The sequence below is a fragment of the Myxocyprinus asiaticus genome, chromosome 11 (genome assembly GCF_019703515.2).
Source record: "Myxocyprinus asiaticus isolate MX2 ecotype Aquarium Trade chromosome 11, UBuf_Myxa_2, whole genome shotgun sequence".
Lineage (NCBI taxonomy): Eukaryota > Metazoa > Chordata > Actinopteri > Cypriniformes > Catostomidae > Myxocyprinus > Myxocyprinus asiaticus.
This window is the reverse complement of record NC_059354.1, coordinates 47264606-47278829: the sequence shown is the minus strand read 5'-3', so window position 1 is coordinate 47278829 and position 14224 is coordinate 47264606. Positions and strand designations below refer to the sequence as shown.

Below are 14224 nucleotides of genomic sequence, written 5' to 3'. Positions count from 1 at the left end.
TAATTAATGTAAATAAACATAAACTTATTGTAAAATGTTATCAAGAAATGTAATAAATAGATCACCCAAAAATTTAAATAATGCCATTATTTACTCAAACTCATTTGGCTCCAAACCCATAAACTGTTAATTTTTTTCATGGAGAAAAAAGGAGAAGTTTGAAGAACGCAGCCCTTTTACATACATCGACAATTCGTAGTGACCATGCCTGTCAAGCTCTAAGCTTGTATAAATACAGAAGTCTTTTATGGTGCTTGATGGTGCATTTTTGTCCTTTGTATGGCTTGATAGAAATTACCATGAACTGGCATTGTATAGACAAGAACTACTGTATGTGAAGATTCTTTAAAATTGTCCTTTTGTGTTACACAGAAAAAAGAAAAAAAAAAAAGAAAAAAAAATGTACCAATTTGGAAGGTCATGAAGGTCAGAAAATAATGATTTTGGGTGAACTATTCCTTTAAGTACTTTTCAAAGCTGATACAGTTGAGATAAATATAATTTCAGTGAGATCCACTGAATTATTCTTTTCAATACTCTCTCCCTAAAAAAAGATTGAACGTGACATCAGCCACTCACAACTGCCATCAGATGCGAATGTATCCCTTCAAGCTGTGAAAAGCGAGATATCGAGGACGTTGAACAGTGTTGCTACAGATAAAGCAGAGGAGTGTGAACCAAGACCTTTGTCTGCTATTGATGATGATGAAAATGATGATCTGGAATATCTGCCACCACCCCAACAGGACTTACTGGAGGAACCCTCAAAAGAAGCAGAGGACTTCCCCGAACCCCCACTTCACCCAGTGAAGCACACAATGAACAGAGAGCAATACTATAGACAAAGAGAACTGTTAGAGCTAAAACGACTCTGCAAACACATTCACCCGGATGTCAGGAAAGATTTGGAAAGAGATTTCTATAACGACGAGATGGATGCGGAAATCGAAGCTGTAGGGGATGTTCAGGAGGCAGCATACCCATTTGAACACACTGGCAGCATTTCAAACGGAAGCCCGGAACGCGAATACCTGGAGTGGGATGAGATTCTGAGAGGCGAGGTGCAGTCCATGCGCTGGATGTTTGAGAACAAACCTTTGGACTGCATTAAGGATGACTCTTCAGATTATGAGGAGGATGGCAAGAAGCCCATTCAACAGGAATTCATCGCTGGGAGTGACGTGAAGAACACCATTTTGATGTTCAAAACGCAGCCCACTGACGTGCTGGGGCTGGATCGTGATTCAGCTAAACCCAACCATTTAATGAATGAAGTCAGGAGGAGAGATGTTCGTACTGCGGCTTGGTTGTTTGAAACAAAGCCAATGGATACGTTGAATAAAATTCATGCTGATGAAGAGCAAACTAAAGAAGTCATCTTCACGCAAGAGGCAACTGAAGGGGATTTGAAGTCTGTGAGGTACATGTTTGAAAACCAGGAAATGGACTCTCTTGGTGACACAGAAACTATGGACGAGAAACAACTTCTAAGTCTAAAGTCTGTGCTGGAGGAGATCAAATCAGAAGTGAAGAAGGTCATCTGGATGTTTGAGACTCAATGCATGTGTGTAATGAGGGAGCACTCAGGTGCGATGGTTCTTATTACATCTGTCCGTAGAGAGGAAACGGAAAAAGGTGACATCAAAACATCAAGATGGCTTTTCGAGACCCAGCCTTTGGATGAGATTGAAGAGGATCTTTCTCACATTCGACTCATCTCCAGCATTTCCATGGAGGACAACCAACTGGGTGATGCGAAAAGGGGAAGATGGCTGTTTGAGACAAAGAGTCTTGACTCCATAAATGCACACTGGGAAAGACTGCAAAAGCAGCAGAAAGAAGAGATTCTTGGGGCAGATGTACGCAAACACTGCATGGTGTTTGAGACTCAGTCGATGGACATGCTGAAAGATGATTCCAACTCCAAGCCTGTCACCACAGAACAGATTATAGGAGGTAATGTTCGCTCTGTTAGACACTTATTTGAAAGTTCTTCACCAGATGAACTAAAAGAGCTGCCAGAGGTGAGAAAGTTAAATAAAAAGGTTGAATTTGAGGATGTAAAAGGTGATGTTAGACACCAGAGATGGCTGTTTGAGAATAAGCCATTGGAGAACATCAAAGATGAGGAAGAAGAGGTAGGACGACTTAAGAAAACTGTAGCATCCAGTGAAGAAAGAGGTGATGTTAGACATCAAAGATGGCTGTTTGAGAACCATTGTTTGGAAGACATTAGAGAAGAAAAGAGAGAGTTTACAAAAACAATCGAAACCAAACAAATAGATAGAAGTTACAGGGGTGATGTCCGCAGAAATTGTTGGGTGTTTGAGATGCAGCCAATGGACGCATTAAAGGATGATTCAAATGCCAGGCCGGTAGACCCAGAAGAAATTATCGGAGGTGACGTTCAATCAGCCAGACACTTTTTTGAACCTGCTCCAAAAGATGAAATGAAGGAGCTTGCAGAGGTGGGGAAACTCAAACGAATGGTGACATCTGAGGAGAGGGGTGACGTTAGACACCAGAAGTGGGTGTTTGAGAGCCAGCCTTTAGAGCAGATCAGAGAGGAAGAAAAGGAAATAACAAGAATGGTGAATGTGGAGGATATTGCAAATGTAGATGTTATCAATTACAAGCAAATCTTTGAGACTTACGACTTAAGCCAATGTGATGAAAGTCAGAAGATTCAAGTTGAGGGTGTCATAACCGGATCTGTGCAATCAAATAAAGATCTGTTTGAGTCCATGCCTTTGTACGCCATGCAAGACAGCTCAGGGCATTATCACGAGGTCAGAACCGTACGACAAGAAGAAATCGTCAAAGGAGATGTCAGAAGCTGCCTATGGATGTTTGAAACTCGCCCTATTGACCAATTTGACGAGAGTGTCACCAAATTCCAAATTATCAGGGGCATAACTCAACAAGAGGTTGAATCTGGGGATGTTAAGACAGCAAAATGGCTTTTTGAAACCCAGCCGCTTGATGCTATTAAGTACTTTAGCAATATCAAAGAGGAGGAGTGTTTTATTAGCGAAACGGCAGAAATAGTGAAAGGTGATGTTAAAACTTGTAAGTGGCTTTTTGAGACAAAACCAATGGATACGCTTTATGAAAAGGAAGAGATTGAGAACAAAAAAGATTGTGGGGACCTTCAAAAAGGTGACGTGAAGACATGCACTTGGCTTTTTGAAACTCAAACTCTTGATGCCATACAGGACAATTCAAAGACGGTGTTGAAAACTCATACTGTGAAACAAGATGACATTCAAGGAAAAGATGTACGCATGACGCGCTTCCTGTTTGAGACTGAAAACTTGGAGAATATTACTGGCGAAGATGGGGGAGCCTTCAAGAGAGTGACTGAGATAGATATTGAGTCTGGGGATGTGTCTCGGATGAAATACATATTTGAGAACCAGTCTTCAGATGTGATGAGCCCAACCTCGGAGGATTTCATGAGACAGCTGAGGAGTGCTCAAGCTGAGGATATTCAGAAAGGAAAGGTTGAAAACTGCAAATGGCTATTTGAAAACCAGCCCATAGATGCAATCTCCGAGACCCCTGGGGAGCTGAAAGCAACCCGCACGGTACAAGATATTCAGGGAGGCAATGTAGATAAAGGCAGATTCATTTTTGAGACCTACTCATTAGATAAGATTCAAGACGAGCCCAAAATGAAAAAACTCCAGAAAGTCAACCGGAACAAGGAGGAGAAAGGAGATGTGAAAAGCTACGCCTTGATGTTTGAGACTCAGCCTCTCTATGCCATCCAGGACAAAGAAGGCTATTATCATGAAGTGACCACACTTACAAAAGAGGAAATACAAAGAGGTGATGTGGTGGGAACCCGCTGGCTGTTCGAAACTAAGCCTCTGGACTCAATTAGAGACACAAATGAGGTCTACCTTTTAAAAGCTGTTACAGAGGAAGATGTCCACAAAGGTGACGTCAGCTCAGCGAGGTGGCGGTTTGAAACCCAACCCCTGGATAACATTGCAGAGGATGCCAAAATGTCAATCAAAACTGTCGAAGACATTAAAGGAGGGGATGTTAAAACAAACAAAGAGCATTTTGAGTCTGAAGCAATGTCTCAAAAATTGGTGCATACTGTAAGCATGAGTGAGATTCATAAAGGTGATGTTAGGTCAGCGAAATGGATGTTTGAAACTCATACAATTGATCAGATCCACAGTGAAAGGTCAGAGGATGAAATGAAGACTGTTGTTATGGAGGAAGAGCTGAAGGGGGATGTCAAACAGTCTGTATGGCTATTTGAGAAGAATCCTCTCGATCATATTAAAGAAAGTGATGAAACAAAACAGGTGGTGCGTGAAGAGATCCCCAAAGCGGATGTAAAAACGACAACATGGCTTTTCGAAACCACTCCATTCCCTGGTTTCAATGAGAGCAGTTTGGAGAAAACCAAGGTTGTTGGTAAAAGTGTCAAAGCAACGCTGGATGAGCTGTACACTCAGAAAATGGTAGAATCAAATGGCATCATTATTGAGGCAGATGAAATTGGAGATGTTCGCATGGCTAAGTACAATCTAATGAATAAAGAGGCTCCTCGGATCCAAAAAGAAGAAATCATTAAAAGTGATCTACAAAACATCATGATGAACCTCCTAAACAGACAGGAGAAAGCCAAGAGGGGAATTGTTATAAATGCAGAAGAGAGAGGGGACATCAGCAGCACAATACAACAGCTGCTCCACCACCACAGTGGCACCACTGTAGAGAAAGAGGAGATAATAAGAGGTGACATTCAAGAAGCCATAAACAACCTGCTCAAAGAGGAGAGCACTGGCAAACAGGGTATTCTCATTCAGGAAGACGAAATGGGGAGTATTCGTATGACCATTTACTCTTTATTAAATATGAATGAGGAATCAACCACTCTGAAAGAAAACATAGTCGGAGGTAACGTGAAAGGGTGCCTAGAGAGACTTTGCAATCCAGAAACAGAGGAGATTGTGAGAATTAAAGTGGATGAAGCAGAAAAGGGAAAGGTGAGGTTTTATTCTACATGTATTGAAAGGGGTGCACTGGATTACCTCCGAAAGTTGCAAGCAGGGCCAGATGAGACCGAGCCAGGTACAATTGAAAATGAGGATATCATTGGTGGTGATACTGAAGGGACGAAACTCAGCCTGACAAGTAATCATGCACAAATTGGCCGTCTGGTAGACAGGGAAGATATAGTCCCAGGCGACATTCATAATACAGTCAAAGTTTTCATGACGGAGCCTCCAGTCTCATTTGAGCACTTACAAAGAGAACAAATAATAAGAGGGGACTTACAAGCAGCAATGACCTCACTGACTCAGTCCATAAACCAGATGGCTCTTCTGGAGAAAGAAGAGGTGGTTAGAGGTGACCTACCTTCAGCCTTTAGGTCTCTTGGGGAGGCCCAAAATCAGCCGAGAGAGGTGGAGAAACCAGAAATCATTTCTGGTAACATCAAAGGAGCACTGAAGTCACTCAAAGACTCTGCTTCCACCAAGGTGAAAATTGTCATAGAAGATTTAGTGCCAGGTGACATCAAGTGTAAACTGAAATCACTGGAGGAGGCCAGACATGCAGTGAAAGAAGTAGAGAAGGAGATTATTGTAAAGGGTGATGTTCACACAGCAATACAGAGTCTGCAAGAAGCTTCTAATGAGAAAAAGGTTTACCAGCAAGATATTGGTGTCCAGGAAGGAAAGATTCAACTCTTACTTGAGCCTCCTCCATCTCCCAGATTGCAACATAAGGCAAGCACAGAGGGTGACGTGAAGCTTTCCATAAAAGCACTCTGCGAGACTCAAGAGCAAGTACAATCGGACAAAGAGGAGGTAATAAAGGGAGATGTTAAGGGCACAATAAAATCCTTAATGGAAACAGCGCAGAGAGCAAGCCCAACGATTCCCCAGAGGGAGCCGATAAGAAAGGTCAAAGTTCCTGTCAAAACCCCATCACCATCAGTAAAGGAGATCCAGACACAGAGGCCCACTCCTGCAGTTAAAAACCTCGATATAAGCAATGAATCACAGAGGAAGGCTAAAAAGCTTACAACTTCCAAATCAATGCACAACAGATATACATCTCAAGAGACTCAAACCACAACACACAGCCATGAGACAAAGGCCACCATGTTGGAACACAAAACGATCGTTCAAACACATGGTGTCAAAACTTTAAAGACGGACTTCCTTAACCTCAAAAGTAGCCGTAAGGGATTAATCAGACTGGATAAAGCAAAAGAAAATCAACTAGAAATTTGCTTGCCACCCCCACCATCTGATCCCTCACCCCCTCTGCCTCCCCCTCCCTCACCCCCTCTAAATTATGATAGCATCTCGTTCCCCACTCCTCCTCCAAGCATCAGGGGTGATTACGATCTTCCTCCTCCCCCAACTCCACCTCCTCCACCAATCTGTGATCCAGCAAAGTCAGAACTTGACCATTCACCTCCTCCACCAACCCCACCTCCTCCTCCTCTGCCCACAGTCGAGCAAGACATCCTCCCTCCCCCTCCCACTGAGCAAGTGCTAGACCTCCTCCCAGTACCCAGCATAACACCAGCCAAAGCCACTAAAATGACTGTCAAGCCTGTCAAAGCGCCAACCTTGTGCAAAGTACCCAAGCTCAAGCCTGCAATTTTGTTTGACAAAATGGACATGCAGGCTACACAAAAGACCAGGATCAGTGAAATGGTGAAAAATGCCAACAAAGTGCTTACTCAAAGCACCACCTCATCATTAAAGTCCAATCTGATCTCCTCTGAAATTCAGTCTCCTTTTACAAAGCAGCCGGAGTCTCCACAGCCTCCCAAGAAAGTTTTCGCCCCCTTGACACTTAACCCTCCCGCCTCTCCCCCACCGAGCAAATCCCCTGTAAGCAAGTTCAAAACCCCATTAATACAAGCTGAGCAAAAATACAGACAGCAAAGGGAGGGGAGCTGCACGCCACCGCACTCCCCGGCTTTTGAAATCCATATGCACGAGTCTGTCAGCGCAGCCCTTGAAATGCTTTCTTCTGAGAGCACGAGCACAGTGCAATCAGAGGCAAGCATATCATTTGATTTCACTCAAGAGAGAGCTCAAAAGAGTGTGACCAAATCTGAATCAGCCACAGATTCATCCAAGCATCCAGCTCTCTCAGACACTCCCCCAAGCAAGACTTTGATCGCTGTTGCAAATAAGAAATCTCCTCCAGAATCTCCTGTTATTTCCTCAGCTAAACAGAACATTATCTCTAATCAGCCATCACAAGCCTCTTCAGGTCACCAGCAGACCACCTCCACTTCAACTAAGAAGAAAAAGAAGAGATCCATGACAACTAATATACAACAGGTGACATCTGTTATTCAAACAAAGACAGTTATTAACAATACAGCACAAGTGTCTGAAGGAGTAAAGGCATCTGTCACCACATACAAGCCTCAGACTAAAAATGTGCATGTGCAGAGTGCCTCTGAGGCCGAAACTGTCGGAAAAGGTTTAAAAAGTAGCACTCAAACTGAACATGGATCCAAGTCTAAAGACAAAACAATGGAGGAAATTTTGCCAAACAAAAATCAGGAAAAATCCTCCCCTGAACGATCCAAGGGTCAAATTAAAGATGCTGAGCAAAAGGCAGACAGTCAAAAGGCTAAGAAAGTTAGTAAGAGTGTTAAGCTAGAGAGTATGGAGAAAACAATAGTGGAACAGACACAGAGCGTGAGACTCATGCAGGATAATGAGGGAAAAGAAACACAGGTTAAAGTGGAGAAGAAGGCTAAAGAGAAACCTTTCGAGGAGCCCCCTGCCACTCCAAAAAAGAAAAGGAGGGGTAAAAATAAGAAAGACAGGGAGACAGCTCAGCAAGCCCAAAATGGCAATGCCAGTGCAGCATCCACCTCGCCCACAGAGGCAAAGCCAGCTGAGCCAAAATGGCCAGTGTTATTATCCAATAAAAAGCAAGAGGAAGTCACTGTTGTGCAAACACAGCAGACCTTTCGAGGGGAACACACAGAGGTTTTCATAACTGAGAGTACAGTCCAACAGCAGAGTTTCCATCAGGAGGGCACAACCGTGAAACTTCAAACACAGGACAACGGAAGCCAGCAGATTCCAGAGAAATCAAAAGATGAAAGCCAAAATGTTCCAATAAAAATAAGAGGCAAATCTGCACAAAGGGAGCCTGCTGATTCCTCTGCGGAAAGCTCTGGCACACCGCTAAGACATGCTGAAGCTCAGAAGATGTTGTCTCGTATCACAGACTTACAGGGTGCAGAAAAAATTGACTTTAAGTCTGTGAAGACATGGCTTAATGAAATGCCAGCTTGGCTACTTGAGCCAGAAGAGAAGAGTACTTTGGAAGGGGCAGCAGCTGAGCACAACGGACAGAAGTTCAAAGAAATTCTTGCTCACGTTAAAAACCTTTTTGAAGCTAAACTAATGCACTTCATTAGAAGTTCAGACACGACTGAAAAACACGAATGTGAAGATACATCAGAAAAATTTGTCCCTGGTGGAGCAACTCAAAGGATTTCAAAAATTACCATTGGTTCTACAAAGTGTGAAACACAAAAGATAGTCAAAGAAGAGACAAAGACAACTCACAAAAGCCGAAAGCAGCAAAACAGCGACATTAAAACTCTAGCTCCCAGAGCTCCATCTCCATTGTTACGAATGCGCTCTCCCTCACCCACTTTCATCACCATCGAGTCTACAAGGAGAACCGACTCCCCTCAGAGAGTGCCAATGCCACCTACGCCACCGCCACACACGTCTGAAAGCTCTCGCATAAGCAGAGCCTCTCCATCACACGCTTCGAGCAGGGCGGATAGTCTGACGCGACTCCGAAATGCAACAGCTACGCTCTCCCGCGGAGCCTCGCCCGATCCGATGCCTCACGTAGTGCAGGTAACCGGAAAGAAAAAGTCTGAAATTGTGGAAACTCCTGCCACATTCCATCGACAGTTCAAAATAGATTCTAAACCTGATGAAGAGAAAAGGACCAAAAAAGAGACATTTGGATCTTCTGAATTGGCAACAGTGACGTCATTGGATTATGAGGGGGCTCAGAAAGTTAAAGTGATTAAAACTAACATACAGGGAGATGCCATTGATGTTCCAGAGCATTTAGGCCTCAACAAGGAAGGCACCAAGTCAGAGAGTCAAATGAAAAAGAAAGAAAAGCTCAACAAGGTGCAGCTTTCTGAGCTGGGCAACAAAATTGAGACTTTCTCAGAGAAAGGTGTTATTAGAAAAGACCAAATTGACAAAACAGAGAAGACTGGCAGTGATACCAACGACCTGGAGCATGATACGGAGAAGAAAGAAAGTCAAAAAGAGGATATGCCTGCTTTCAACTTCAAGGATATTAAAAATGTTTTTGAAATGAGTGAGCAAAATTCCCACATCAAAGAGCTACAAAACAAACAGGAGGAACAGGAGTCAAGAGTGAGTGAAATTGTGTCTGACGGTTCAAAGCCCGAGCTTCCTTCAGAGAGGGAACAAGGCACCCTGCAGAGCTTCCCGGCACCTGTGTGCAAAGAAGTGAAAGTAGACACGTCTGTCGATCCAACAGGCTTTTCGGAGACAAAAACAGTCACTGAACATTATTCCTCTGTTGATGGGTTCGGCACAAAAATTATCGGATCAAGAAACACTACAACAGTTTCCAAACACACCCAAAGTGTTACAACGCAACGGGTGCCTTTCTCCTATGCTGATGCTGTGAAGAAAAAGACAACAGAGGTGAAGGATTCGCCCGAGGCCTCTGCAGAGGAACTGATGAAGAATTTCCACAAGACATGGACAGAAAGTGAGAGTGTGTTCAAAAGCTTGGGTGTCACAGGTGAGAGAGCCATGCCACATTCGCTAGTGCTTCAAACAAAGACTGCTGTGACTGGTAAACACGCTTGCGGTGCATGATTGGAATGGAAATGTACTGCACATCTTCTGAGGTACTAGAGCCGATGGCTAATTTGGTTCAGACTGTGTGCTTGTTTCTAACTTTGCCATACTTTGTGGGACACATCGGGACATTTTGTTTAAATTCTAAAATAGCACTTTTGCTTTATAGGTACGGTTGAATGGATAGTTCACCCAGAAATGAAAATTTTGTCATTTTCTCACCCTTATGTTGTTGCACACCTGTGTGACTCTTTCATGACACACAAAAGGAGATGTTAGGCAGAATGCTAGGGACTGAAACCCTCATTCAACATTCACATGGCATCTTTGCCGTGCAATGAAAGTGAATGGTGACTGAGGCAGTCATTCTGAATAACATTTCTTTTTGTGTTCAACGACAAAAAAAGTGGGTTTGGAACAAAATGAGGGTGTGTAAATGATGACAGAATTGTAATTTTTGCATCAATCATCTCTATAATATGAATATTAGCACTCCTTTTTGGTGTCTGCACTGCATTTGTTCTTTAAATTTTTTTCCTCAGACATTTTATTCCTCCTAGATTGAACTATTATTATTTACATGGAGTAAATATAAGCAGTGTTACACATGGAACACCAAGTGTCAACATTTTTACCTTCAAAGAATCAAATTAGGCTATTTAACAGCTTAGAATTTCACGTATGTAAAGCAGTAACACTGAGAGCTTTCTCACTAATTGGCATTCATCTCGGTCTTATTTGCATTTGAGATTGCTGATTTTTAGAGCGTTGTTATACATTTTAATTCATAAATTGTATAACTTAAAAGTATTTGTATACACTATCTGTACATTATAATTTTTTTTGAAACTATCTGTTAGATTTGCATTTCCTATAATAACTTATAGTAAATTATCACTTTAAACAAATTATAACCCAATTCATATTCAGGATTCTGCACACCCTAAAAATAACTGGGTTCAAAATAAATGAACTGAAAAACCCTGCACTGGGTAAATATAGGAGAAAACATGCTGGCCTTAACTAACCCAGCATGGTGGGTTATACAAAAAACTTCCCAACACCAAACACTATAAGGCTCAAATTAAAATAAGATAAAATTAGTATTGAGTGTAAAAAAATATGATTAATTGGATTTCCTAGATTTTCCTATTAAAATTGCAACATTTACTTGCTCATATAAATACATAGAAGAAAAAACCGCTCATATAAAATGTATTTTTACCTCCTGGGAACTTAAAAAAAAAAAAAAAAAAATGTATCCCCTTTCTCCCAATTTGGAATGCACAATTCCCACTACTTAGCAGGTCTTCGTGGTGGCACGGTTACTCACCTCAATCTGGGTGGCAGAGCACAAGTCTCAATTGCCTCCGCTTCTGAGACGTCAATCCGCGCATTTTATCACGTGGCTCATCATGCATGACACCGTGGAGACTCCCAGCATGCTACTCTCCGCAATCCATGCACAACTTACCACGCACCCCACTAAGAGCGAGAACCACTAATTGTGACCACGAGGAGGTTACCCCATGTAACTCTACCCTCCCTAGCAACCGGGCCAATTTGGTTGTTTAGGAGACCTGGCTGGAGTCACTCAGCACCCTGGGAAAATCTTTTGAATATTAAGCCCTTCCTTTCACACCACTGGGTGAAAAAGAAAAAAGAAGTAAGAGTTTCAGGCCCTATTTTGTAATCTATTTGTGTAAAGTGTCAGATACCTCACACCTTGACAAACCAGGCTTAAGACTTCATATGACCTTTAAATTCTTCATATCCATATTTAAAGGTGAACTCAGTAACTTTTTGTTCGTGTCATCTTGGACTTACAGTGATACCTAGTGGTGTGGATGCAGCATCATTCAAAATCAATAGTTTTCAGTTACAGATGTCAGTGCAGAAATTCACTATTCACAATCAGCCATGATTAATTTAATCCAAGAGTGAAAGTGTCCAATAACAAGATGATTACTGAGATAAAGCAAGTAGTATTTAGCTGGTCATGTGATTCTAAAATGGCAGCCCCCATGAGGGCGCCCCTGCCCCATGTAGAATAAAACAGCTTTTATAAGGTTACTGTTATGACTAGAGTCCTCATCTCATGTGAGTGCTCATGATTTTATACATATGTTTCACAATTACATTTATTTCATTAGATGTAAAACTTCATTCCAGTTATAAAGTGTTAATGAATCTCTGTTGTTTTCTCTCCAGATTCGAGTACCAAAATCCGAGATGCGTGCAATGTGCAAGAAGAGGGTGTACCCAATGGAAGGCCTGATAGCCGACAAAAAAAGGTTCTATAAAACCTGTATTTTTCTGTGAACACTGCAAAAATAAATTGAGGTATGCCATAATATATTTTTTTAGTATACTGTGGTTGCTATGGCATGCATCACTAACACTATTGCACATACTTAGGGTCAGAAACTAAAAACTAAATATTTTTCTTTTCAGTTTATTCTGAGTAGAAACAGTATTTTTTTGTTCCGGTTCAGAAGTTCCGCAGCCTCCTTTCCAAATGGTTCCTGACAAAATACTTCTGGCCATCTAAATAATAATTAATAGCCTAAAACTCTCTCCTGCATGCATGCACACACTGCATGAACACGTTTGGACTAAACGTCACCTTTTGCTGCCAGAATTATTATTTTTTTTTTTTACATTGGTTTTTAAACTGCGCACAGCTACGCGCAACCACCTAGTGCTATGTTATAACCAATTTTCATGACAGTGCTAATTCTAAGTACAATTTTCATGCCAGAGCAAAGCGCAAGTGGGTGTGGGTTGGAGTGTTTGCGCTATAATCAGTTCCTGCATTTGCAGTTTGGAGATTCCACCAGCAGGTGGTAATAAAGTTAATGTCCAAACTCTGAAAATATTGTGGAACATCAGAATATGTCCCTGACAATCACTGTTGTAGCCATTTTATGAAATAAAAATGTATACGATTTTTGTTAAACTATCTATAGGTCATGGTTTATTTTTAAATTATGATTATTGTTGTTGTTATGTTTATATTTATAATGTATATATGATCTAATTTGTAATAGTAATTGTCTACCTGTTGTCGTAGAGTGATTTTTAAGTCACTGCAAAAGGGGACGGTGAAAGAAGTTGAAGAGGGTAAAATATTTGAATATGGGGAGGTCATTACATGCGATTTTTTGACAACTTCATTATTTTGATTATATTTTTGTTTCGTCTGAGGTGTAATTTGAATTTAGATTTTTTTATTTTTTTTACGTTTTTGTGTTTCAATAAATGAATTAATTACATTTTTAAAGCAAAATAATAATTCATTGCATACAGTCCATTTACACTACCAACTTCTTATGAATGTGCTGTCTTTATATCGCTGGTGCTTGACAGGGAATGGACTATATAATAGGATGCAGACAGTTCAATAACCAGAGAAGAACCTCAGAATTAAATTGCACTTGACCCAGCCCATTAGCGTTTTGTGTACGAAATTTCACCAAACCCACTTGCGCCTAGACTTAGCGCATGCTTGCACGAATATACCAAAACTTCGTGGCAATGCCTATTGACTTCATGTATGACTTCGCGATAGTGCTCTTAAAAGAGGGCTACCAAACTTTGATGTGAAATTTATCCAAAACCATTTGTGCCTAACATTTACCATGAACGATATCTCAAATCTTGCAGCTTGTTGAGGAAAGGTGTGCTTTTTTCTAATGACTGAAGATTTTAAATGTTTCGCATTTTTGATCACTACATAATTCCCATACTTATTTATAGTTTTTCTGACTTTTGACTGGAAGTGTACATAAAGTATCATTATTTTTAAGATATATAATAAAGTTTCCAGCATAACATTGTCCATCCTGCAGTGCAGTATTCATTTAAAAAGTTGTGCAAATGCCAACAGCTCAGTATATTTTTTGTGACTGTTGCCTCACAGCCTTGGAAACTTTGTCTCTCTCCATGGACATTTATACTGCCAACCACATTATAAACAACTCTTCAAGTCTAAAGGGAATTTCGAGGATGGGTTTGGACATGGTTTGCAAAAAGAAATACTGGACACCAGGGAGGCAAGGAGCACAGACCTTGAAGGGTCGGACTGGAGATACTCACTTTCTCAAAGCAGCATCTACTCACTCACAGATATGTTTGAAAAAGAAGCAAATCAACTGAATGAAAAACCTGATCAAAACCCTAACAAGATTTCCGTAGTGTGGCCCTCACAAACAACCTCTCCAAAAAAGATTTTCTCTTTGGATCAAGATGTGAAATTAGCTAAACCAATTTGGCCTCCCAAAAGCTAAAGTTCTCAGAAAAAGTCTCCAAAATACCAGTGACAGAAAGCATCCCAGAGG

At 41.3% G+C, this 14224-nt stretch overlaps 1 protein-coding gene across 1 annotated transcript in view; it reads left to right on the top strand.

Moving 5' to 3' along the window:
* The window catches only part of LOC127448428 (xin actin-binding repeat-containing protein 2-like), a 40129-nt gene extending 26206 nt beyond the window's left edge, over nt 1-13923 (top strand). Inside the window, exons 5-7 of the mRNA XM_051710934.1 lie at nt 555-9825; nt 12096-12227; nt 13807-13923. Coding sequence (XP_051566894.1) covers nt 555-9825; nt 12096-12187 — 9363 coding nt within the window. The 3' untranslated portion in view covers nt 12188-12227; nt 13807-13923. The remainder of the gene's footprint in view (nt 1-554; nt 9826-12095; nt 12228-13806) is intronic.
* The last annotated feature ends 301 nt before the right edge of the window (nt 13924-14224 follow it).